At 37.6% G+C, this 27,594-nt stretch overlaps 1 protein-coding gene across 1 annotated transcript; it reads left to right on the forward strand.

Annotated features, from left to right (window-relative positions):
• The first annotated feature begins 3,975 nt into the window (after positions 1-3,975).
• LOC121385931 lies at positions 3,976-27,594 on the forward strand. Its single transcript, XM_041516725.1, has 8 exons — positions 3,976-4,187; positions 6,913-6,987; positions 9,493-9,861; positions 15,370-15,698; positions 19,734-20,012; positions 22,588-22,836; positions 25,598-25,751; positions 27,555-27,594. The coding sequence occupies exons 4-8, from the start codon at positions 15,389-15,391 to the stop codon at positions 27,592-27,594; spliced, it is 1,032 nt and encodes a 343-aa protein (XP_041372659.1). The 5' UTR covers positions 3,976-4,187; positions 6,913-6,987; positions 9,493-9,861; positions 15,370-15,388.

The following is a 27,594-nucleotide window of genomic DNA, read 5'->3' on the forward strand; positions in this document are numbered from 1 at the left end:
GGTAGGAAACATAAAATCGGAGTTATAACCCATTTGTACCCTTTTGCGTTTCTTTTTTTGAAGAGTATATATATATATATATAAACCATTGCTGCTGCTACTGGATTAAAAAGTCGGGAGGGGGGGGGGGGGGCGCATATGCCCCCTTGCCGCCACACCACCCCACCCCCGCTTCCTATGCCAGTGATAACCTACAACATGCCGTATAGCAATTTATTTGTACATGTGAATACTATTCTTATATTACCATCATTGCTGTTTTACAAATAAGACTATAATTCAAGGTATTGGAAATGTATGAATTAAATATTTTGAAGATGTCCCACAAGGAACCTAGAAAAAAATACGGGTTTTTGAAATACATTTTCAGACATTTATAATGTACTGGTCTTCTATCATTATTTCTTGAGAAGATAAATACTAACTGCTGAAACATATGGCATGGTGTTTGTGAAGAATGTCACAGGCTGTTTAAATCCTAGACAGATTCATGTTTTGGCATGTGATTACCTACTCTTTGTCATAATATGTCAATCGACCCAAGGTATAGACAAATCCGCCATTATATTATGTCTACAGTCTTTATCTGAAAAAGGAATGGCTTTGGTGGCGTAGTGGTTAGGCCATCGGTATACAGGCTGGTAGGTACTGGGTTCGCATCCCAGTCGAGGCATGGGATTTTTAATCCAGATATCGACTTCGAACCCTGAGTGAGTGCTCCACAAGGCTCAATGGGTAGGTGTAAACCACTTGCATCTGAAAAAGTGGGCGTGGAATACCATCGATAATCTTTTTGAAAGGGGCGGGACGTAACCCAATGGTAAAGCGCTCACTTGATGCGCGGCCGGTTTGGGATCGATTCCTGTCGGTGGGCCCATTGGGCTATTTCTCGTTCCACCCAGTGCACCACGACTGGTATATCAAAGGCCGTGGTATGTGCTAGCCTTTCTGTGGGATGGTGCATATAAAAGATCCCTTGCTGCATTAGGAAAATGTATCGGGTTTCCTCTGATGACTACATGTCAGAATTACCAATGTTTGACATCCAATAGCTGATGATTAATTAATAATTCTTATATTGTGCCAATACCGCATTAGTGTACAGTGCCAGTACCGGGCCAGTACTGGAAAACTGTAATGGACCAATAACCCGCCGATGAGCAAGAATGTATTGGACCAGTACTGGTTGACGATATTGGCCCAACGGAACTGGATTTATTGGTCCAGTATCGGGCCAATACTGCAATGTTGATTGGGACATGTACTCGATTCCTGCTGTCAAAAGAATAAAACCCGGAAATAATTGGAAATAATAACTCTAAAATGGTATGTTATGTAAGGCCTAAAACACACCAGATCTGGGTCTGGGTTCAGCGAGTATGGTGCCAATCCAAAATGAAACGCATTGAATCGAATGTGACAAAACACACCGCGTCTGTGATGATGTCAACTACAAATATGGCAACAGACGTCATAGAACATGTGCTATATTTTCACAGTGCCAGCTGCACAATGTTCGAACTTTACTCATTCAGTTTTCTTAATAAACAACAGGAAAGGTCAGACGCAGATCCAGGGTGGGGTGGGGGGGGGGGGGGGTCGAGTGTCTTGATAGCACATTACCGTTACAGACCTAGTCCGGAGAACCGTAGTAAGTGTGGAAACTTAATTAAAGGGACATTCCAGAGTTTGCTGCATTGTAAGATGTTTCCGACTAATAAAATATGTCTATGATTAAACTTACATATTAAATATAGTTTCTTGTTTAGAATATCAGTGTCTGTATATTCAATGTGCTTCTGGTCGTTTTAATATTTGTAAGAAGCCCAAACTGGATTTTGTCTTCAAATAATTCCGTACGTATGAATTTTTTTTATTTTAGGAAATAAAATAAAATTTAACTTAGTAGAAATATAAGAACGATCAGAAACACGTTTAATATACAGCCACTAATATGTTATGCATGCAGAAAAATATATTTGATATGTAGGCCTAATTACAATCGTTAAAAAGTCTGTTAGTCGATAACATCTTAAACAGTGGCGTACGAAGGTGCAAAAAAGGGGGGCGGGGAGGGGGGGGCATATTTCCACACTTTTACACTATTATAAAGCAAATATAAAGCAAAATACACACGCGCGCACACACACACACACACACACACACACACACACCGCTTCCTACGCCAGTGTTAAAAATTGCAGCTAACTCAGGAATGTCCCTTTAACGTGTCCCGCGCACTATTACAGACCCAGACGTCAAAATACACTACACTCGCCAGACCCAGACCCAGACTCGGTGTGTTTTAGGCCAAAGTCTTCGATAAAGGGCCACAACTTGTTTTGTAACGTAATTTGTAATGTAAATTATAATTTGGTTAATCTACAAACCTGTAACACACTTAGATCACGTTTTTATCAAATGGAGTGAAAAAGCAGGTTTTATATCGATAAATACCATGGGAATCCCCATGTCCCAATTGCTTGAAATAATTTTGAAAGTTAGTATTCTGATGTCACCGGTAGATGTCGCTTGAAGCACAACAATGCCTACGTCACGACAAATTTCACAGACTTTGGGGTGCGTTCGTTTCACGTCTCTTGGACATGTTCCAACTGTTCTGTCCTGGTCTTATCCCTAGAGGCACTGATTTTCCGGAATCGCGGACGGAATCGCGGAAATACCTATCTGAAACGGAATTCTCGAATTTTTTCCAAAACATTATTTAACTTTAAATAGCGCATTTGATTAATTAAAAATTATTTTTCGAACTAGAAACTATGGACACCGACATCTGCCTGTGCTAGCTACGACACTAGTACCTTTGTATGTTACGCCAAATGTAGAGTATCTAGACGTTTTACCAGTCGTGTTTTCTTCGCTTATTCCCGGCGATTTAACGGGACAAACCGAACATTGTGAGCTAAAATTGTCCGACATTTACTCAAGTGAAAGATATGTTATATTTGCTTATTAATTTTTAACATTTGCGGCATTGCCATATTTCCGATCTCACAAAGGAATGCAGTAATTGCATATTGTATGCCAGGCTTTGTTCAAAATAAATTATACAATGGAAGTGGTTTATAGTGTGATCGTTTGTAATTATTTTCCCGATCATATCGTAAAGAAAACCGAAAATGTCCGAAGTCTGTGTCGTGGCGTATTCGTGTTTAAATTTAAACCAAAAATAAATACAAACTACTGACATGTTTTACCTCATTGCATATTTATTTTACACCAGCAATTAATTGCGCGGTGTGTGTGTGTGTGTGTGTGTGTGTGTGTGTGTGTGTGTGAAACAAAAACAGAATTTGTTTAATATTGAAACGGAAAAAAACGGAATTTGTAACATTATGAAACGGAAAAGGGAAAAATCTGAAACGGAAAATCAGTGCCTCTATATCCCCTCTCCAGATATCGTAAGACTTAGCAAAATTATTTGTTTAAGGATTTGTAACGTTTTGTATTGAGACACTTACTTGTCTGAACTTTATTGTTACTGAAAATGTTCACGAACTGTGAAGAAAAATCTCACAAATGAACAACAACAAATCGGATGTCTACTGCGCGAACCGTGCACGAGAAAACAAACCGAACCAAAATGATAACGGTCACGTGAAATACCAACGTCTGTGACATTGAAATGGAAATATCCCCTCTAAAAATAGATTGGACCTCGCTTGCTTAACGGTTTTTTCTCGACAACACGTTTTGTGAAAAAATTCAAAAAATGCATTTCGTGGTTTTACAAACATCAGGATTACCAAAAAGCACTTCAGGTGAATGGAAATGTGTATTCTAAATAATAAAATGTAAGTAAAGTGCAATTTTATTTGTGAAAAATGGGTTTAATAGCGAAAAACAACGCCGTAATGGTTAACAAATAAACGTCACTAGGGTGTGTCCCTTTAAATAAGCGGATGCTATTATTTTTTGCCCAAATGAGTGAGGCATTTGATATGCTATTGGGGATACTCTGGCGCTTCAAACTATACCAAATATAGCTGGTGTATATTTAATTCCTTGCTAATAATGCAATTCCACATTAGTTTATAGTCCTACACAATGTGTATAACATTAAATGACGTCACAGAAATACTTGGTTGTCTTTAGATTTGTACACGCCATTTTGTTTAACGCTGATTTCTAGTTGAAATTCAAGAGGTTGCGGTACAAAAGCCAAGGTGGGTTTCGTTTAATAGGACTTTGTATAATCAACTATATAGTGATCACACGCTTTTGTCGTCGCTATGCGGAATTCCCCTTACTGTCAACGACAGACCGAGCCATGTTCCGCACTAGACTCGTGAAGGTTGACGACGTCGACAGTCACTTTTTGCACCCTTGTTTTGGCTTCGTACACTACATATAGCATGTCTTATCGTAATTTCACTTGAAATCCATATTTTGTAAAATATACAATTTTTTAATATCAAGATTTTCTTCAAACACATTCAGGTTCATTAGTAATGTAACATTCAACATCAATTTTGCATTGGAATTTTCCCCGCATTCTTAAAACTAAAACATGTACCCAGTTTATGGTTATTGCAAGGAGATGCGAAGTGACGTCATTGGAATACTGACGTCATTCGACATTAAAATGTCCCTTGACTCCTGTCAAAATTCTATAGCAAGCAGACAACGCTGTTTTCTGGTCGGTTTTTTTTTTTTTTTTTTTTTTTTTTTTTTTTTTTTTTTTTTTTTTTACATAATTCTGGACAAAATATTATTTTAATTTTTTAAAGATGAAAGAAATAAAAAGTATCTTTTGTCAAATATATCATAATAATTAGCGTTCGACACAGGTGCATTTAAAAAACCCAAACCCTATAATAATCATATTTGTGGGGACTCAATCTTCTTAGTTATTTTGTTCTAATTGAAACAAGAGTTATTCCCCGTACACCATAATTGGACATCCATCCTCGCCTTTTCTGAGGGGAATTTATAAAGTAGGCTAACCTATGAAAGCAGCACGCGGCGGGGGGGGGGGGGGGGGGGGGAGTGGGTGATGGGTTGGTTGGGGGGTCTGACATTAGGTACGAATAGTGTACAAGGAGGGAGAAGGCGCGGATCCAAGAGGGGGTTCTCGATCCCCCACCCCTCCTACAAATCGGAAAACACAGGTTTAATGGACATCTTCGAAGACGTACCAATCCGATCAAAAATCTATTTTGCCATTTAATTTATTATTAATTAGAAACCGTCCACTTTTGTAATGTAATAGATCACAACATCTGATAAGACTAACTCATCGTTTTGGGTCGGCTCCTGGAAGACGGAATGGCTGAGTGGGCGATCGTGTGACGCAATGTCACGATATAGGTCGGCGAACTTAGAATTCTGCTGTCCGGAGTTTGCCGAAGTTTAGCTGAATGTGGGTGCTGTCGGGTTTCTTTCTGCAGCGTGTGTATTAGTGATTAATATGTGAATTTTGTTTCAATCAGTTAACTAAAAAAATTATCGATGTAAAGGTATTTGACATCGAACATAGGCTTGTTGTGGTAATCTTTGACAACTTTTTGGTTGTCGGGAATTGCCAAAAAAATACATAGCTTGGTCTCTGACTGTAATGAGAGCATATTTATGTCCAAATGTCCGTCTAGCTCTCTTACAGTCACAGTACTCGGGCTAGGGTCGTAGTTCTAATTGAACCATCTCCGCAGAACCAGTAGATTTTTCTCATCCCAACTATACCATGGGCGTACATAGGAATTTGAAAGGGGGGGGGGGGGGGTTCCAATATATAGGATTTTGAAAAGGGGGGTTCCAAAATAGATTGCAGAGATATTGGGCATATATTTCTATGTTGAGTAAATATAATAATGTCAGATATCAATGTCAGATATATTAAATTATAAAAAAGCGATTTCGGGGGGGGGGGGGGGGGGGGGGGGGGGGGGGGGGGGGTTCGGTCGAACCCATCGAAACCACCCCCCCTACCCCACCCCATGTACGCCCATGTATCCAAATCGTGTCATTGTACATAATGAAACTGAAGACAAGTTGATTCCTACACGTTTATCAAACCATTTAGCCCGAGTACTCTAAGAGAGCTAGACGGACATTTGGTCGGTTATTTAGCCCTTACATATAGCATATACGAAGTGAGGATGGTACACTACTGACTTTAAAAAAGTATTTTTTAAAAGAGGCGGTACGTAGCCCAATGGTACAGCGTTCGCGATGCACGGTCAGTGTGGGATCGATCCCCGTCGGTGGACCCATTGGGCTCTTTCGCTTTCCAGCCAGTGCACCACGACTGGTATATCAAAGGCCATGGTATGTACTACCTTGTCTGTGGGATGGTGCATATAAAAGATCCCTTGCTGTTAATCAGAAAGAGTAGCCCATGAAGTGGCGACGGGGTTTCCTCTCTCAATATCTGTATGGTCCTTAACGATATGTCTGATGCCATATAACCGTAAATAAAACATTTCTTTCTTTCTTATTTCTTAAAATGAATAAATAAATTCCATGTAATTATTAAACTTTAAAAAAAAAAAAATTGAGGTAAACTAATTCTTCACTAATTAATACAGAGGCAATTTGTGTCATAATGTTGATCCTGGAAAGAACCTTTTTAAACGTGTTTAAGTTGAGCGGATTTTTATCTTGACATTTCTTTCTTTCATATTTCTTAAAATGAATAAATAAATTCCATGTAATATTTAAACATTTTTTTTTTTTTATTTGTTTGTTGTTGTTTTTGTTTTGGGAAAAAAAAATTGGGAGTAGTTGGGTTTTTTAGGTTTTTTAAAATAATGTTTTATCATCATCATCATCATCATCGTTTTATTATTATTATTATTATAATAATAATAATTATTATTATGATTATTATTATTATTATTATCATTTAATATTATTGTTATTATTATTATTGTTCTTGTATTTCTTTTGCAGGTATGACCCTTTTGCATACCGTCATTGTAGTTGGTGCACTCATCTTTCTCAATGTGAATTTCACAGAAGCTGAAGGTAAATTTATAATAGTAACTTCGCATAGATGGATAGTAGGGCATATAATACGTATTTAATAAAATTAAACTTTGGATCCAGGATTTAAAAAATAATTAAATTTTTTATATTATATATATTTTTTAAATTCAATAAATCAATAAATAAATTTAAAATATTCATGGCGCAAAAATTTTACATATTGCAGTCAAGACAACAGGTACACTAGGTTAAGTTGTTGGGTTTTTTTCAAAGGAAATTCATCAAAAGTAACTGAAACTAATTGTAAAGAAGTTTTATTTATCTCTATTACAAATACTAATGATTTGGTCTGAATTTGTTAGGTAATTAGATCTATGGTGTCATGGGTTCGAATCCTGAAGACGACAATAAACGTTCATGATAATTGTATTCGCTTGATGCGCGGTTGGTTTGGGATCAATCCCCGTCAGTGAGCCCATTGCGCTATTTCTCGCTCCAGCCAGTGCACCATGACTGGTACATCAGAGTCTGTGGTATGTGCTATCCTGTCTATGGGATGGTGCATATAAAAGATCCCTTGCTGCTAATCGAAAAGAGTAGCCCATGAAGTGGTGACAGCAGGTTTCCTCCCTCAATATCTTTATGGTCCTTAACCATATGTCCGATGCCATATAACCATAAATAAAATGTGTTGAGTGCATCGTTAAATAAAACAATTCCTTCCTTCCTTCCATTTCCTGATAATTGTATTCAAACTTTTCATTCACCAAATAAAAAGGATTAACAAATTTTATTTTATAATAATGAAAACTGGTAGAATGTTACATAAGTTATTACTGCAGTCTATGGTTTGATATGATAGAGGAAACCCGCTACATTTTTCTATTAGTAGCAAGGAATCTTTTATATGCACCATCCCACAGACAGGATAGCACATACCACGGCCTTTGATATACCAGTAGTGGTGCACTGGCTGGAACGAGAAATAGCCCAATGGGCTCACCGACGGGGATTGATTCTATACCGACCACTTATCAAGCGAGCGCTTTACCACTGGTCTCTGCCTCCCCCCCCCCCCCCCCCCCCAAAAAAAAATTAAGTTAGCAAGAATAATCAGTTGTTGGTTATGGGGTTGGATTTTTTTTATTAATTCTAAAATTATTTGTTTTTAATTTGTTAAACTGTTGGCATGTGTTTAATGACACCACAAGAGCACATTGATTAATTAATCATCGGCTACAGGATGTCAAACATTTGGTAATTCTGACACGCATGTATCAAAGGTCGTGGTATGTACTATCCTGTCTTTGGGATGGTCCATATGAAAGATCCCTTACTGCTAATGGAAAAATGTAGTAGGTTTCCTTTCTATGACTATATGTCAAAATTACCAAATGCTTGACATTCAAAGCCGATGATTAATAAATAAATCAGTGTGCTCTAGTGGTGTTGTTAAACAAAAACAAACTATAAACGTTCTGACACATACATGTAGTCATCAGAGGAAACACGATAAATGTTTTCTAATGCAGCAAAGTAACTTTTATATGCACTTTCCCACAGTCAGGATAGCACATACCATGGCCTTTGACCAGTTGTGGTACACTGGAACGATGTTTCAGCTAAAATGCGTATTACCTAAAACACCTTTACCTGGTTTTTGCAAGAGGGTACGGAGGGTAAAATTACGTACCCTGAAATCTCGGCAATTAGTGGATTTATATTAAACTAATGTTTAGATGATGATAGTAAGAGCAGTGTTCTCGCTGCACCATTATATTTTGCCGCCCTCCATTCCTGTTCTGCCGCTCTCCATTCCTGTTCTGCCGCCCTCCATTCCTGTTCTGCCGCTCTCCATTCCTGTTCTGCCGCCCTCCATTCCTGTTCTGCCGCTCTCCGTTCCTGTTCTGCCGCCCTCCTTTATTTTTCTGTGCCCCTCTTTATTTTTTCGCACCCTACTATATTCCCAACTCCGCTATTTCGAAATGCACACTGTCTGCACAATGGACATCAAAGGAAACAAGCCGCGAGAGAAACTGCTGTTTAAAGTTTGTCACATGAAATGCAATGTCCAATTTCAAAAGATTTCAAACCCATAACCAGAGGCGGATCTAAATTTTGCGATAGTTATAATTTTATTATATATTAATTTTAATTTTTTTTATGATCCCCCTCCAAACCTCCCCCAAAGTTCCCTTGGCATTCTACCTCATGTCACATGAAATGCAATGTCCAATTTCAAAAGATTTCAAACCCATAACCAGAGGCGGATCTAAATTTTGCGATAGTTATAATTTTATTATATGTTAATTTTAATTTTTTTATGATCCCCCTCCAAACCTCCCCCAAAGTTCCCTTGGCATTCTACCTCATGTCACTGCCTCCCCCCCCCCCCCCCCCCCCCCCCACACACACAATGGATTTTCTGGATCTGCCACTAATAACCATCTAGTAGTAGTCTGTTTTGTTTTTATTACGAACCCTCAAATTATTTTCTGGCAGAAAGCCTGTTTATTAAAATGTGCCTTTATGTTTATTTTTCAGAAGAAATTCTTTTACAGGCAAGTGCACAAGAAGTAGCCTGGCAGACAGACCTGACCTTAACGTGCAGCATACCTCTTCCTCCAAAACATGTTAAAAACGTAATGGTTGGTTTTTATATAGACCACAACAAGCCTCAAAACATATGCATGTTTGAAAAATCTCAAAACAGCATATGTCACGGTGACCCTGTGGGTATAAAGGCTGCTTGCATTTGTCCAATCCAGGACAATTCTAAATGGGCGAACTATACTGTGACTATACGGAATATAGAAGCACATATGACGGCATTTTGGTGTGGAGCATATGCTATGAATGGAAGACCAAGTGATATGACAAAGCGCAGCAATGTTGTTGAGGTCGAAATCTTATGTAAGTTATTATTTCTATATAAAAATTGTACATGCATATACACGCACATGGCTCCGTGTATTTTCACGCTAACATCAGTCGCACACCCAGAGTCTCTTTGTTCCATTCGCCCACTATTCAACTGTTCTATTCAAGAGAATTAACGTGCACATTCAGAGCAAGCTATTGTAACGCACGCCTGTCCTGGGCGCAAGCACCAGCCTCAGCCAGCTCCTCCGTCCAGGACAGGAAAGGTGTGGGGTGGTTAGCAGAAGGGACTTACAAATAATACTAATTATAAATAATAATTCTGGCACAATTTTAAACTGGCAGTCTAAATAAAAACTTAATTATTTAAATTAATTTAGCCCTTGTTGGGAGGGAAGAGGAGGTTAATTGAGGAGGCAGGGCTCGAAACTTGCCAAAAAATATGGTGGCCCAAAACAAATATCTGGGCCACTAAAATTTAATTTTCAGTGGCACAAACTTGCTTTAGGTAGCCCAAACACGAAATATTCATATTTCAGGTTTTAAGCGAAATATGTAAGTAAGTAAGCATGTGAAAGCTAGGTGCTTCTAAGATAGCAAAGATACCAACATACATACGATGTTGAAATGAAAAATTAAAAAAACCCACTGTCTTAATTGAGCAAATTATATACTTATTTTGTATATATTTTACAAAATGTCTGAAGTTAATAATTTTTTCTTTACATCATCAACGCAAAATTGCATGGCGCAACTCGTCTCCCAGGGATAGCTCACATATAATAAAAAAAAATAATGTACAATCAACTGATCTACATACATGTAATTGTTGTTCACATGTTAACGAAGTGTTGTTCACGTGTTCAGTATTTGTAAGAAATAGATACAAACGAAGTGGGGGTATGGTTCTCCTTATCCTAACATAACCTAACTTCATTTGCGCTAGACAGAACTGAAAACAAATTGAAATTCCTTGGTATGGTTGCTTTTTGCCTTTGCTTCCACCCGGCAGATGACATAACGATCGTGATTTTAATCCGAAAATGGTAACAATTCATTTCATTATTCAATTCAATAGACACCAAATTAACTGGCCAATTACAATGAGATTTAAAAAAACAAAAACCTGAGAAATCGGAACAGCACAAAGCAGCTAACAAAAATACGTTCAGTTCTGCGACCCACGAGGAAGATTTTAATGTGGAATAAATACATGTCATACAATTATTAATAGTGGCTCATATATTACAGAAAGAAGATAGCCCAAATAATATTATTCGGGCGACTAACGCCATTATTTTTTAATATTTAAGTCGCCCAAACTGGGCTTTGGTTGTATTTGGCGACCTGGTCACAGGCCATTTCGAGCCCTGTGAGGAGGTTAGGCCAGCGCCAGAGAAGGCCATTAGTGATTGGGAGAAGGTGAGGGGTACCGGTCGTATTGGTAACTTTGGTGTGACCAAAGAAGGGGAGGGGAGAAGAAGAGGAGAGGGGACGTGGCAGGCCCCCAGACAAACCCTAACACTCTCTACGGCTGAAACCGCCTACGCATAAACCCTAAATTTCTGGTGGAATACCCCATCCCCCCACCCCCCAAAGCTCACCCCCCGTCAGTCCAACCGTCGTGCCCTCCAGTTCCAGCACCCCTAAAGATTGAGGATAAAGATCCAGTGTTGGCATCCCTAGCAGAGAGACACTTCAAAGTGAAGATCCAACGCTGGTATTGTAGATAAAGATATATTAGGAGGTTTTTGGAAACTTTGCGTCTGGTGAGTCGTGGCGAGCGAAACATATTCTGTAGGTCTGGAAGAGCCGAGGCACCTCTCTGTCAACCAATAGAACAAAAACTTTGTCATTCAACAGACGCTGTCACCACTTTAATGTATAAAAACCGGACGGCTGGGAGGAAGTATGGAAAACTAAGTCTTAGCCGCCGGCATAGTATACCTCCCTATTCAATTTTTTATTATTATTATTAAATCAATGAATAATTAAAAACAGGATAAAATATAACAACACATTAAAACGTGCATGCCTGTAAACATGAAATACAAATTTAAAAACAAAAACACCAAACTATTAATTTTGAATCCTATATATAATATAAGGCCAAGCCGGCAAAGTGGGGAGTGCATTACTGCCAGGTAACAGACCCCTCCCTTATACAAACCTGAAGCTGACCCTAACACACACACACACTAAAGACGCCACAATATAAATATAAAAATATAATATAAATATAATTTTATTTATAAAATTATTAAAAAGGATAAAAATACTGGGTGAAAGATTAAAGTTAGTTTAAAGGGACATTCCTGAGTTTGTTGCTCTTTTTAAGATGTTATTGACTAACGGAGACTTTTTAACGATTGTAATTACACATCAAATATATTTTTCTGCATAAAATATTAGTGGCTGTATATTAAACGTGTTTCTGATTGTTCTAATATTTGTACTAGGTTAAATTTCATTTTATTTCCTAAAATATTGTTTTTTCGTACGTACGAAATTATTTGAAGACAAAATCCAGTTTGGGCTTCTTAGAAACATTAGATGACCAGAAACACATTGAATATACAGACACTGACATTCTAAACAAGAAAATAATTTAATATGTAAGTTTAATCGTAGAAATATTTTATTAGTCGGAAACATCTTACTATGGACACTCAGGAATATCCCTTTAAGAAAACCGACCAGGCGCGGCGGAAGCCCGTGGACGATGGCAGATGAGTCCGATAATAATGACGAAATCCGGTAGTGAATTGATAGCTGTTAGTGAATATTATAAAATAAGTACCTACAACAGCTATTAAAATAAATAGTAAATAAAAAGCGTTAATACTTTAAAGCCAGAAGAGACTACATAGACAGTGAAGTAAGTTAAATATTAATTTTAGACTGCAAAACAAAGGCTATCAACAACTTGTCTATTACCTGTTTAAATTGTTTTGGACGATTTAATATATTGTAAGAATTAAAAATAATATTATTACTAAAAAGGTTTTCCAGTTTCAATCTAATTTGTTTATGTTTAGTGCACCAGGTCCACTTTTTTCGCCAGTTTTTATTTCAGGACTTTAAAATGTCTTATAATGCTAATACGGAAACCTGGCAGTAGAACAACCATAAAAATGAGCATCCCCCCCCCCCCCCCCACACACACACACACACACACACACACACACACTTTGAAAATCCATCCTACGGGCCAGTGCACTCGACCAAAAAGTGATTAACATTATCTAATTTACTGTACACTAAACAGCTGGGTGTATTAAATTTTCTGACTTTAATTTTTTTATCATTTAAACCAAAAGATACACCCATTCTAAGCCTAGCAATAATTTTGGTGGCTTTAATATTAAAACAAACTGGACCAGGTGTTGTAACATTTGGTTTGATATGGGTGTGCCACACTCTGACGTTGTGGTTCCATTCGGTTTGCCACGACTTACCAGAGTGCGGCTCTGCCATAGAACATATCTCACTGAAGTTGTAGTCAGTGGTAATTACACCAATTTTTGGGTCGGTATTTGAGATTCATCGAGATACGGGGTAGTCAGACACGGATGCAGCATTTCTGGAAGGGGGGTCCAAATGTGATGACTCATCTCTCCTTTTACACAGCGCGCCTCTTACAGCTCAACACATCATGCTCGAATTTAAGGGGTGGGGGTGGGGTGATTCGCTACTGGTAGTGCTAACTCATTTAAGGTTTTAGTCGCTCGTAGTCAGTTTATGTCACTGAAAATTGACAAGAAGTTACAAAACTAATTACCCTTTACTGCTGTCTATGGAAGGACTTGATGTGATGATAATATGATGATCAAATCCAAGATGGCTGAAACTATGGCGGGAATGAGTCACTTTCATGAAAACAATTGAAACTAATACATTTTCATTTTGTAACATCAATATCTGTATATTCAAGGTGTTTCTGAATATGTTATACCTTGGTGGCGTCATGGTTAAGCCATCAGACATAAGGCTGGCAGGTACAGAGTTCGTAGCCTGGTACCTGCTGTCGCCACTTCATGGGCTACTCTTTTCTATTATAAGCAAGGGATCTTTTATATGCACAATCCCACAGACAGGATAGTACATACCACGGCCTTTGTTACACCAGTTGTGGAGCACTGACTGGAATGAAAAATAGCCCAATGGGCCCACTGACGGGAATCGATCCTAGATCGATCGCGCATCAGGCGAGTGCTGTCCCACTGGGCTATGTCCCACTCATAGAGAATTTGAGAAAGACATGTAGTGTTTCTGCCAGAAAGAAATTTGTTGGGTATGACGCTATGGAATTGAATATTTACAATGTGTGCACCACTGTCTCCTAGAAAGAAAATGGGTTAGGGTTATAGGTTAAGAAAATCATACAGTAATAATAAAGAGTCGTTAATTTTGTTAATTAATTTGGAATAATAATAAAAAATGTCTGCACAACATTTGGGTATGGCACCATGCCCGTTTTACCCTCTGGCAGAAACCCTGACATGGCACCATACCCGTTTTACCCTCTGGCAGAAACCCTGACATGGCATCATGCCCGTTTTACCCTCTGGCAGAAACCCTGACATGGCACCATGCCCGTTTTACCCTCTGACAGAAACCCTGACATGGCACCATGCCCTCATGCCCGTTTTACCCTCTGGCAGAAACCCTGACATGGCACCATGCCCGTTTTACCCTCTGACAGAAACCCTGACATGGCACCATGCCCGTTTTACCCTCTGGCAGAAACCCTGACATGGCACCATGCCCGTTTTTTCCGGCAGAAAGACCTGACATGGCACCATGCCCGTTTTACCCTCCGGCAAAAACCCTGACATGGCACCATGCCCGTTTTACCCTCCGGCAGAAACCCTGACATGGCACCATGCCCGTTTTACCCTCCGGCAGAAACCCTGACATGGCACCATGCCCGTTTTACCCTCCGGCAGAAACCCTGACATGGCACCATGCCCTTTTTACCCTTTGGCAGAAACCCTGACATGGCGCCATACCCGTTTTACCCTCTGGCAGAAACCCTGACATGTAAAACGCATTGGATTATAATCACTAATATCAATGCTCAAAATAGCTTTTACGAGTCAAGAGTTAGAAAATTCAGGCCAGTCTTTAGTATATGGTTATAAATGTTTATTATCTAACATTTAGTGAAATAACTTAAAATATCAGTGAAATAAAAGTGTTATCAGTCACTCAGTGATGATAACACATTTTAGAGTGAAAATTTCACTATTTCACTCTAAAATGTGTTATCGTCACTGTAGAAAGTGTTATCTTCACTGTAAGAAAGTCAGAACTATTTTGCTGCTGGCATTTTAAAAATAAAGGTAAATTGCCAAAAGTATGAATAGAAAATTTCATATTTTTTTGTCAAATATGATTTATATCTCATCGTATGAAGCTCGCAATGATATCTCATGAGTCACGCAAGAGAGTGTGATATGACTGCAAACTTCACTTGAAGAGATACAAATCATATTTGACATAAAAAAAATGAAATATCCTCTGTGTATCTTTTATCAGATTCCCCTGAAAAGACAGTATGGATGAAAGAGGATTCAACAGAGCCTCTGGGTTCAGAGGTATTCGTCAGTGGCAGGGAAACGTTGAATTTGAAATGCGAAGTTACCGGAGGAGTTCCACCTGTGAAAAAGATATATGTATCCTGCGAACCAGACATGTACGAGTATCCCCTAAAAACATGGGTGACACATACACCAAACATGTTACCACTGGACATTTCTCGTTTGCTTTCAAAAAATCTGTTCTTTCGATGTACTGTCAGTGTCACGGGGTTCAGTTGTCTGATGATTTGGAGGAAAGGATCACGGCTATAACAATTTGGTTTAAAGGTCAGTATAATTATATAGCATTTCAAAATTATATATATAATTACAATATAACCAATAAAATTGTAGGTCAAAGAACATGGCAGCCATTTTCAAAGGAAGAAAAAAGAAAAAATTGTTTTAAGGGTGTTAATATTGTGGGTTTTTTACTTGTAAAGTTTTCATGAACAACTTCAGAACTGTGATGTAAAAAAATCAATGGGATTGGATGACATAGGACCACACTTTGTTAAATTGGCTGCAGCTGTTATAACCCCATCACTTGTAACCATCATCAACAACAGCATAACATCAGGGATATTTCCTGAGCAATGGAAACATGCAAAAATAACTCCATTATTTAAAACTGGGGATAGACAAAAGTGTGAAAACTTTAGACCAATTTCTATATTGCCAATAATGTGTAAAATAATGGAAAAACATGTGCATAAAGCATTATCTGAATTCTTTGAAGAATACAAACTCCTTTATGAATACCAATCTGGATTTAGAACCAAACATTCCCGTGAAACAGCTCTACTTAGAATTGTTAATAATTGGCAAAAGTCAGTAGATGATGGTAAATTTGTCTCAGCTACATTCATTGATTTTAAAAAAGCATTTGACATGATAGATCATGATATACTCATGAAGAAATTAAGCATCTATCACTTTGATTCAAAATCTCTAAATCTCAGGTAGAAAACAAACTGTTGTTCTTGGCAAAGCCCGATCTGATCCTCTTAATCTCTCATATGGCATCCCACAGGGATCAGTACTTGGCCCCACTTTGTTTGCATTATATATCAATTATCTGCCACTCTATGCAAAGCATTGTGTCATGGATCTGTTTGCTGATGATGTAAGCTCCACATCTGTAGCTGATGACATATCTCTGTTTGAAAAACATGTCCAGTTAGATTTGAATGAGGTGAGTCTTTGGTGCAACCATAATAAGATGTATCTTAACTTAAATAAAACTAAAATCATGCTTATTGGTTCTTCTAAAAAACTGACCTCGATTGCAGAAACCTCAACAGCATTGACTGTATATGTAGATCACATACCAGTGCAATGTTCCACTTCTGAAAAACTTCTTGGTATACACATTGACCCAACACTGACATGGGCTAACCACATAAATGCCATTATTAAAAAATCTTCTTATTTATTATACATTTTTCAACAAAACGGAAAATATCTTGACCAAAAGACCAGATTAATATTCTACAGCTCTTACATATTACCTCACTTAGACTATTGCTCCACAATTTGGGGAACCTGTTCAAAACATTCTATAGGAAAACTTCAAAAAATCCAAAATCAAGCTGCAAGACTTATTGCTGAAAAAAGCAAAGAAACGTCCACTGCAGAAATAATCAGCTCTCTCAAATGGCTTAAAATCAAAGAGAGAATTGACTTTAGAACCTGCCAGTTTGTCTACAAAGTCCTCAACAAACTAGCTCCATCATATCTAGACACAATGTTTCAAACAACTTCAGAAATTCACTCCTTAAATCTGAGGTCAACTCAACATAATCATCTTTATAAATTAAAACCAAGAACAGAATTTTATCTTCATAGTTTTTCATGCAGGGGAGCAGGGAACACACTACCTTCAAAGATAAAATATTCTCAATCCCTCGCCTCGTTCAAATCCAGTTATTTTAAGCACTATTCAAATAATAATCAATTTTAAGATATACCGTTGTTGTTGATTTTAATCTGTTTGTTAAAATAATTATGATGTATTGAGTTATCACTGACTCAAGTTTCTTAACAAATTGATTTAAATATTATTTATATATTCATAATATGTGCTATTGTTCCTCATGTTATACATACCACATGTATGTTGATGTTGTTTTTTTGAATGTATGTATGTATAATATCATGTATAGATTAGAGAGGGCCTCATGGGAGACCAGTCACCTTGTACTGAATGTGTTTACCCTCTGAAAATAAAGAATTTTTTATTATTATTATTATTATTATTATGAACATTGAATTTGATTATTTTACAAAACAAATGCCACCTTAATCCTAATTAAGACTGGTTTTAATTGACCCCTCCGTACGAGGTGATTGACAGCTGGTCTGGACCAATACTATTTTGTGGTTCACAGACCACAGATTCAACTTTGCTTGGACGCCATTAAAGGGACATTCCCTAGTTGTTAAACACTAAGGCATATGTTTTACTATCAGAGTAATAATAATACTTTACTTAGATTTTATTGCTTAGATTATCCATTTCCATACATTCGAAGTGTTTATTATCACAAAATAATTTTCTCATATTTTTAAAAATGCACGTGCATCTGTGAAATAACAGTTATGGAGTGGATTTTTAGTCTATTTTTAGAGGGTATTTCACCATTTCAAAGTCACAGACTCATGTTTCACTCAATTGTAACTTTATCCACATGTGTTACAGGTTTGTAGATTATCTAAACTTTGTGTTAATTTTCACGGGTTGAAACTAGGGCCTGCATGTCCTAGTTAGAAAACATAATTTTGTCGGTGTGTAACATTTTTGTTTACATGTTGTTAGCATTAAAATTAGTTATAATAATCGTCTGCTGTAACCGAATCATAGTAAACAGATACTTTTGCTGATGTGTCAACAGCAATGACAACTATGTGGAGTATACGATTGAAATACAATCAGTCTTCCCAGCAGGTTTTTGTTTTTAAATGACCTGAGAGTTAAAAAATTTTTTATAGTTTTAGCAGATGAATTTTTACTTCACCTGCAAGGTCTGAAAAAAGAAAGAAAAAAGAAATGGACTACAGTGTTTAGGACAAGCAAAATAAATTTCTGGTTGATTTTGACCCTCATGTCATTTTTTTTTTTTTTTTTTAAATATAATTTCTCCCGGTATAATGTCGGTTTTTGTCTGGCTTTTCTTGCTAAGATGTAAAAAACGCATTTACCGGCCTCGGTGGCGTCGTGGTTAGGCCATTGGTCTACAGGCTGGTAGGTACTGGGTTCGTATCCCAGTCGAGGCATGGGATTTTTAATCCACATACCGACTCCAAACACTGAGTGAATGCTTCGCAAGGCTCAATGGGTAGGTGTAAACCACTTGCACCGACCAGTGATCCATAACTGGTTCAACAAAGGCCATGGTTTGTGCTATCCTGCCTGTGGGAATTAGCGCAAATAAAAGATCCCTTGCTGCCTGTCATAAAAGAGTAGCCTATGTGGCAACAGCGGGTTTCCTCTAAAAAAAAAAACCAGTGTCAGAATGACCATATGTTTGACGCCCAATAGCCGATGATAAGATAAAAAATCAATGTGCTCTAGTACAACAAACTTTACTTTACTTTTAAAAACTGCATTTGGAGTCAAAATGCCATCACGCATGAACTAGGATATGCATTCTGGTTTCACTTTAAATATGCCCCTTATTTCGGTATCAAATATACCCACCTTTTCTGTACAATCCATGCTTTTAGAGAGAGGGAAAAAAAAGGCAAATTGCTGCATCAATTCTGGAACTTTAGTCCGACCACTTTTTTAAAAACTTTTTTTGTTGTGCCTTATATTGCTTTTCTCAGGCAGCTATTTGAAACCCTGCAAATTGCGTGCATGTGTCTGTGTTAGTTTTGTTCAGATTTTGTCATTTAGAATTAGTATGGAGAGAGACAAAAATACAAAGACACATGCAGAGAGAGAGAGAGACATACATGTAGACAGAAAGAGATAGTTAAAGATATATAGTGACACAGAGAGACAGATAGACAGAGATAGACAGAGAGAGAGATAGACAGAGACAGAGATAGACAGACAGAGAGAGATAGACAGACAGAGAGAGAAAGAGACAGATGGAAAAAGATAGTTAAAGAGAGAGATAGATAGAGAGAGAGACAGACAGACAGACAGAGAGAAATAGACATAGACAGAAAGAGATAGTTAAAGAGAGACAGACAGACAGAGAAAGACAGACAGAGCAAGAGAGAGAGAGAGACAGACAGAAAGAGGGAGAGAGGATGATTGAGTTAAAAACAAATTAATAATGTGCTTAAATATAATAATGATTTTTTTTCCTGCAGATAACTTGAAGTTGACCCTGCTTGCTCAAATAGTGAGTGAGAAGAGATCACTCAAGTTGACATGTACTGTCGAAGCCCACCCAGATGTTCCGTACACATTTTCAAAATTCAACCACTCTATCCAGGGAGTGGTGGTGAGGCAGCTGACCGGGACGAGGGTTTCCAACTCATTGGAGTTCACCATCCAGCCCTACAGCTACGAAGACTACGGACGGTACACGTGCGTGGCTGAGAATGAGTTCACCACAAGAGTAGTCCACACAAAGCCAGATCTTAAGAGTATGTGTCATGATTCAATCTTGTTGGCAGGATTTCTGCCTCAAAGAAATGTTTGGGTATGGTCAGACCAGTCAACTCTCCCGGATTCCATGGGAGTCTCCCGGTATTTGATCAAATCTCCTTCCTACTGCGCGGGAGACAATTTCTCCTGTTAAATGACAATTTTGTGAGCATAAAAAATCTCGTTTTGCCAAAATAACATAAGGGAAGTAACTCATTCTCATTTGGAAAATACTTTCGGTTTCCGAGAATGTAACAGGCCGAATTGTCCTGACTGTTTAACCTTTGCCGAAGTAAGACTTGTGGGATATTTATATTGTTAAAAAAGCACATGGAGTTTATAAAATGACGTGTTATTACAATGTTTGTTGTCATCATAATGGCTACGAAGTGTGTTGCCGCTAATTCAACAGGCTGTGTATTGCCATTCAGTGTTGCCATATATATATAACTATCCAATTTAGTTCTAATAACGCCTCTGAATTGTAAAATGTCTTCCCACTAGATTACATAATGCAACTATGACGAATTGGAAGTGCCAGACTCTGGCCCAGAGTTGACAGCGATGGGGGCCTCCTCCCCCCCCCCCCCCCCCCCCCCCCCCCCCGAAAGAAAATAGGTTAAGTTTAGAGTTACGGTTAAAGGTCCACGCTTATGGCACATTATTAATACACAGTATATAAAACAAAAGTAAAGTTTGTTTTATTTAACGACGCCGCTAGAGCACATTGATTTTTTATCTTATCATCGGCTATTGGACGTCAAACATATGGTCATTCTGACACTGTTTTTAGAGGAAACCCGCTGTCGCCACATAGGCTACTCTTTTTACGACAGGCAGCAAGGGATCTTTTATTTGCGCTTCCCACAGGCAGGATAGCACAAACCATGGCCTTTGTTGAACCAGTTATGGATCACTGGTCGGTGAAAGTGGTTTACACCTACCCATTGAGCCTTGCGGAGCACTCACTCAGGGTTTGGAGTCGGTATCTGGATTAAAAATCCCATGCCTCGACTGGGATCCCAACCCAGTACCTACCAGCCTGTAGACCGATGGCCTGCCACGACGCCACCGAGGCCGGTTTATATATAAAACAAATACATAAACATTACAGTATTAAAAATAAAAAACAAAATTACCATCCCAGTTATTAATAAAGTGACTTTTTGTAAAACGCTTGGGGGAAAACCCACTGCTCAGTCGATTTGACCCGCATCAGACCTGTGACATAGCATCAGGCGTTCTATTAGTAGGTCAACATGCCGACAGCAGAGAATGATTTTTCAAAAAAACAGCTGATTCTTAAGGGATGCTAGTTCGGACATTTTGGTCTTATCACATTTGTACATCTACTCTAATGGTACCTCGATTGGTGAGGAAGTGCTACATAAGCACGTTAACCTAGTTACCTACCTACCTGTGAGAAGCAGGACACAAATTCAGTCCTGACTTTTGAAAGTGGGATATTAACATTTGACTGTAATGAAAATATGTGTTCAGATCAGAACGCACTTAAAACAACAAGCAGAATTAATAAATAACTTTATTTTATTGATTAATATCACATAAAATAGGGATCTGAATTTATTGTTTTAGACAGATTGGTATGATGCAATGCAGGTATGAACACATACAAATAATAATACGATTTATCGTGCTACCTACACCCGTTACTACAGGTGTTGTTCATTGTTTATTAAGCTTTCAAAGAGGCGTGATTATTTCATCATACTTTCTGTGGTGTCCTAATTACTGGGGAACTGCCGTCATTGTTTAAAAGGTGATCACTGGTAGACAGTAGAGGTAAGATCGCGTGCCGGTGTAGACAGTAGGGGCAAGATCGCGCGCTGGTGTAGACAGAGTTAATTACTACATGAACCGTTCTTTTGTTCTTGAATTTGCATCTGAAGTCCGGAATAGAAGTCATCCAGTGTCGACAGATGGGGTTTTTTCCTAATAAATTAACGGTAGCTGAATGGGACTTTAAAACTGTGCCGGTTTACACATAATACCGGTTTTGATAGATGCCGGTTTGGACAGATTCCAGTGTGTGTGTGTGTGTGGGTGGGTGGGTGGGTGCGTGCATGCGTGAATGTGTGTGTGTGTGTGTATATATATATATATATATTGTTTTGTGTAATTTTTAGCTTTCAGGCTGAATAGTTGGTGTATTACATATTTATGGGCTCCCATTTTTGCCTGAATTAAACAAAAATGCCCAAATCAGCATAACAATTTTTATTCATATTAGCATTACTACCAAACAGCTATACAGGGTTGCAAACGAATCACTACACATTTTTACATGGATTACAACTAATTGTGAGGGTAGAATGATGGAAGTACATGGTGAAAAGGTCCGTATCATTTTTGCAATGAATTTGAGATTTTGCTCAGCTGCCCCACCCCACCCCCGCCCCCTGTCTCCTATGCTTATGCTTGTTATGAATATGTGCTACACTTGTGCAAGTTAAATACCATTTACCACATAACTTTAAGCATGTTTTAAAACTATTTATTGTTTGATTAAAGGAAATGTGATGGTCTCAGTTTTAATACTAAATTGTTTTACAGTAAAGAAGTTTCCGCTGGTCTCAGTTTTAATACTAAATTGTTTTACAGTAAAGAAGTTTCCGCTGGCAGAAGGCTCAAGCGATTATCAGATGATTTCAGCTTTTCGTCACCAAAAGGTTCTGCTAAGTAAAACCATACTCAGCGATATCAAAACAATCAGAACGTTTAACTGGACGGATGCAGAAGGACATTACAGAAAGGGCATCAAACGAATCGTAACCGCCAACGATGTTAAGCCATGGCGTCCCAGTAAATGTGACAGCTACTAGACTGGAGTTGACCATTGATGAAGTCAAGGATATGGACGTCGGTCTATTTCTCCTCCAGACGTGTTGCCGTGAAACATGCACAAAATTTTACTCTGCGATCCAAGGTTAGTTAAAAATCATTAAATGGTGTTATCTTACTGGGCACCGTTCCACGAAGCGATCTTATAACACTACAATCATAGTACATGTAAATACTAGGGGGTGCAACGATCCGGTCATGTATGACGTTGTATATGACTGATATAAGTGATAGTGAAGAGACCGGCCTCGGTGGCATCGTGGTTAGGCCATCGGTCTACATGCTGGTAGGTACTGGGTTCGGATCGCAGTCGAGGCATGGGATTTTTAATCCAGATACCGACTACAAACCCTGAGTGAGTGCTCCGCAAGGCTCAATGGGTAGGTGTAAACCACTTGCACCGACCAGTGGATCCATAACTGGTTCAGCAAAGGCCATGGTTTGTGCTATCCTGCCTGTGGGAAGTGCAAATAAAAGATCCCTTGCTGCTAATTGGAAAGAGTATCCCATGTAGTGGCGACAGCGGGTTTCCTCTCCAAATTTGTGTGGTCCTTAACCATATATCTGACGCCATATAACCATAAATAAAATGTGTTGAGTGCGTCGTTAAATAAATCATTTCTTTCTTTTCTTTTTTGATAGTGAAGAGTAGGCTAAATAATGAAACGAACAAATAAAAAACAAATTAAATAATAATTTTTTTTTTTTTTTTTTTTTTTTTAATTTCGTAAATGCCAGATATTTCAAATTGATTGATTGAAAACAGATTTTATTGTACAAAAAACACAAAAGAATCGGGCACAAGTCTGACAACTTACGAGGCCCTCATTCGAATGAAGTTGTCTGAGACCGATATACTTAATAGTGAAAATTAAATAAAAGAAAGAAAGAAAATACATTAAATTAAATTAATTAATAAGATAAATAATTTGTTATATATTTTTTTTAAACTTCTTAAATACCAAATATTTCAAATGAAGTTGTATGTGTCTGATATAAATGATAGTGAAGAGTAAAGAAAGAAACAATGAAACAAACAAACAAAATAAATAAATAAATTATATTTAAACTTGATAAATACCAAAATTTCAGATGAAGTACGTTGTATGTGACTGATATAAATGATAGTGAAAAGTAAATAAAAGAAAGAAATAAAATAAAATAAATAAATAAATAATTTATGGATACTGGATAGACATGTATCAATGATTAGTAGTTATATGACTGTCTTTTGTTTCTTTTCTTTTTTAAATAAAACGATAAAAAAGGAGTGAGGTGGTGTTTTTTTAAGAGGGAAGGAGGGGGGCGTATGTTATTAAATTTTAAGTACTGATACAGGTGGAGAATTCAACATCACTGGGAATTCGCATGAATATTTAACTATATAATTCTAATTGTTAAAAGTAGCAAACATATTCCAATTAAGTTTATCTTATTGTATGAATCTTAATTATGCATCATTAAAGCACTTAATTAACAGGAGGCTCCAGAGTCTTTGTCTTTAGAAATTGTTTCACTGCTTTTGGTCTTAAACCGTTTCGATGTCATCTCATTTAGAATTGCGATTGTAGTAAGTTTTGGTTTACAATCGCACTACGTTGCTTCGTAGAACGGCTGTACATTTCAGGATCCAACATAGCGTAAAATCAACATTAAGTCATTAAATTCGGTAGTAAAACGGGGCCCATGCAGGGAGGCAGGGAGTCGTTGTACGAAGCAATCTTAACGCTGAGATCACCTCAAATGTATAGCTACTATTAGCTAGTGTATGTACTTAAGGTTATCTTAGGGTTATGATCGCTTCGTAAAACGGAAAGAAAGAAAGACATGTTTTATTTAACGACGTATTCAACACATTTTATTTACGGTTAAATATGGCATCAGACATATGGTTACGGACCACAGATATTGAAAGAGAAAACCCGCTGTCGCCACTTCATGGGCTACTCTTTTCGATTAGCAGCAAGGGATCTTTTATATATGCACTATCCCACAGACAGGGTTTTACATACCACAGCCTTTGATATACCAGTCTTGGTGCACTGGCTGGAACAAGAAATAGCCCAATGGGCCCACCGACTGGGATCGATCCCACACCGACCGCGCATTGAGCGAGCGCTGTACCACTGGGCTACGTCCCGTCCCTCTTAAAACGGAGCCCCGATCATGGGAGCTGGTGATTAGAGCAGATACTACAGTCAAGAAGTCCTTTAGTTTTGCTTTATATTTACGTATTGTGAACTGACCTTGGTGGTGTCGTGGTTAAGCCATCGGACTACAGGCTGGTAGGCACAGGGTTCGCAGCCCAGTGCCGGCTCCAACCCAGAGCGAGTTTTAACGACTCAGTGGGTAGCTGTAAGACCACTACACCCTCTTCTCTCTCACTAACCACTCACAACTAACAACTAACCCACTGTCGTGGACAGACAGCCCAGATAGCTGAGGTGTGTGCCCAGGACAGCGTGCTTGAACCTTAATTGGATTATAAGCATGCAGTGCCGTATCTTCCGGTTGCCCCAATGAGAATCTAACTCTTTCTTTTTTTTGTTACTCCAGAAAATAGCACACACATCTCAGGGTTTAATTTGTATTGTGTTTCATTTGTTTATAAAAAAAGTAGTGCCCCCCTCCACCCTAGGATTTTGATCAGAATACGGCCCTGGCACGAAAATAAGTTATCATAAGTTGAAATGAAATGAAAATGTATTGTGCTTCTTTTCAGTAATGCCTTTAATTAAGCCAGTCTACAGTGCAGTGCGCACACAGCCCACGTCTCAGGAATCTAATACAGCCACAGGCCCAGGCATTGTAGCGCTAATAGTCATCATAGCTGTAGCTGCTGTAGCCATTCCCGGAGGTTGGTTCGTTCACAAGAGGTAATTTAAACAAAATACCTTTTAAGCACTAAACACAGTCAGGCACGGTGGAAGCAAGTAGACATTAGGGGAGGGCTGACTGAGGTCGAGGGCGCAAGGCAAAGTTTCTAGTTGGTTCGGGGGCATGCTTCCCCATAACATTTAAAAATATAGATGTCCTGAAATGCAATTTCCTGCATTCTACGAGTAAAATTCATCTCTGCTGTAAGATTTACTACCAATAATGTTTTTATTCAGAATTATTGCCTGACAGTTTGATGATGATTTTTTTTTTTTTTTTCATACCCAGATGAATTTAGAAGAAATAACAGACAGTTCTTAATTGAAACATTCTTGCTAACAATAACACTAAAAGTTCATAGTTTATTTGGATTTTTTTTTTTTTTTAAATTCTGTTTTGGTTCTAAACAATAATGCTCAATAAGACAGATTACCAATATAAAGTGACGTCATCATGCAGGTATGACATACATTCCCTGACGTTATTTTTATGTTCATCATTAAATTGTGATGGATGTAACGGAAGTTTAATAATGTAAATTTAACAACAATTGTTAAAACCTGTTTTTGTTTTTGTCCATTTAGACACAAAGAGCAACTGTTCTCCTTCATAATTTAGTAGAATAGTTAGTTGATCACCATCGATTTTCAAACCATAAGCAGTGGCTTGATAACAATATTATAATAAATTAAGGTTGGAATATTGTGTAACGATTGAAAACACACTAGGACCTTAATTTACCTTAAAGGGACATTCCTGAGTTTGCTGCAATTTTTAAGATGTTATCGACGACTAACAGACTTTTTAACGATTGCAATTACATATCAAATATATATTTCTGCATAAAATATTAGTGACTGCATATTAAACGTGTTTCTGATCGTTCTAACCCTTACCGAAATGACTTATATTTTTCACTTATAAGTGAAGTATAAGTCATTAATACTTTTCAAGTATAAGTGACTTATAAGTAAACAATTAGGATTTTGTATGCAAATGAGGTATCACTTATACAAAGTATATGTGACATATAGGTGAAGTGTTAACTATATATATAAGTGAGGTGTAAGTCATTTGCTTATATTTAACAGAAGTGTTAGATATATATAAGTGACTTATAAGTGAAGTATTAGTGCAACAGAAACTGCTGTATAAGTGAAATATAAGTGAGGTATAAGTGATTCACCAATATTTAACAGAAACTGTTGTGTAAGTGAAGTATAGGTGAAATATAAGCGATTCACTAATACTTAACAGAAACTGCTGTATAAGTGAAGTATAGGTGAAATATAAGTGAAGTATAAGTGATTCACTAATACTTAACAGAAACTGCTGTATAAGTGAAGTATAGGTGAAATATAAGTGAAGTATAAGCGATTCACTAATACTTAACAGAAACTGCTGTATAAGTGAAGTATAGGTGAAATATAAGTGAAGTATATATAATATTTGTACTAGGATATATTTCATTTGATTTATTTATTCTTTTTTTTTTGTACGTACGAAATTATTTTAAGACAAACTCCAGTTTGGGCTTCTTACAAATATTAAGACGATCAGAAACACATTGAATATATAGACACTGATATTCTAAACAAGAAAATATATTTAATAATATTATGTAAGTTTAATCGTAGAAATATTTTATTAGTCGGAAACATCTTACAAAGCAGCAAACTCAGGAATGGCCCTTTAAAGCCTTTGAAACAAGAATGTACCATGACTCATTCACATGGACAAAAATCCATTCTACCATTTGCACATCCATGTTGCTAATCAACTTTGTGATTTTGTCTTCACAGATGGAAACGAGGTTTCAACTTCTTTGCAAGGAATAATTAA

Source organism: Gigantopelta aegis, chromosome 12 (assembly GCF_016097555.1).
Source record: "Gigantopelta aegis isolate Gae_Host chromosome 12, Gae_host_genome, whole genome shotgun sequence".
NCBI lineage: Eukaryota > Metazoa > Mollusca > Gastropoda > Neomphalida > Peltospiridae > Gigantopelta > Gigantopelta aegis.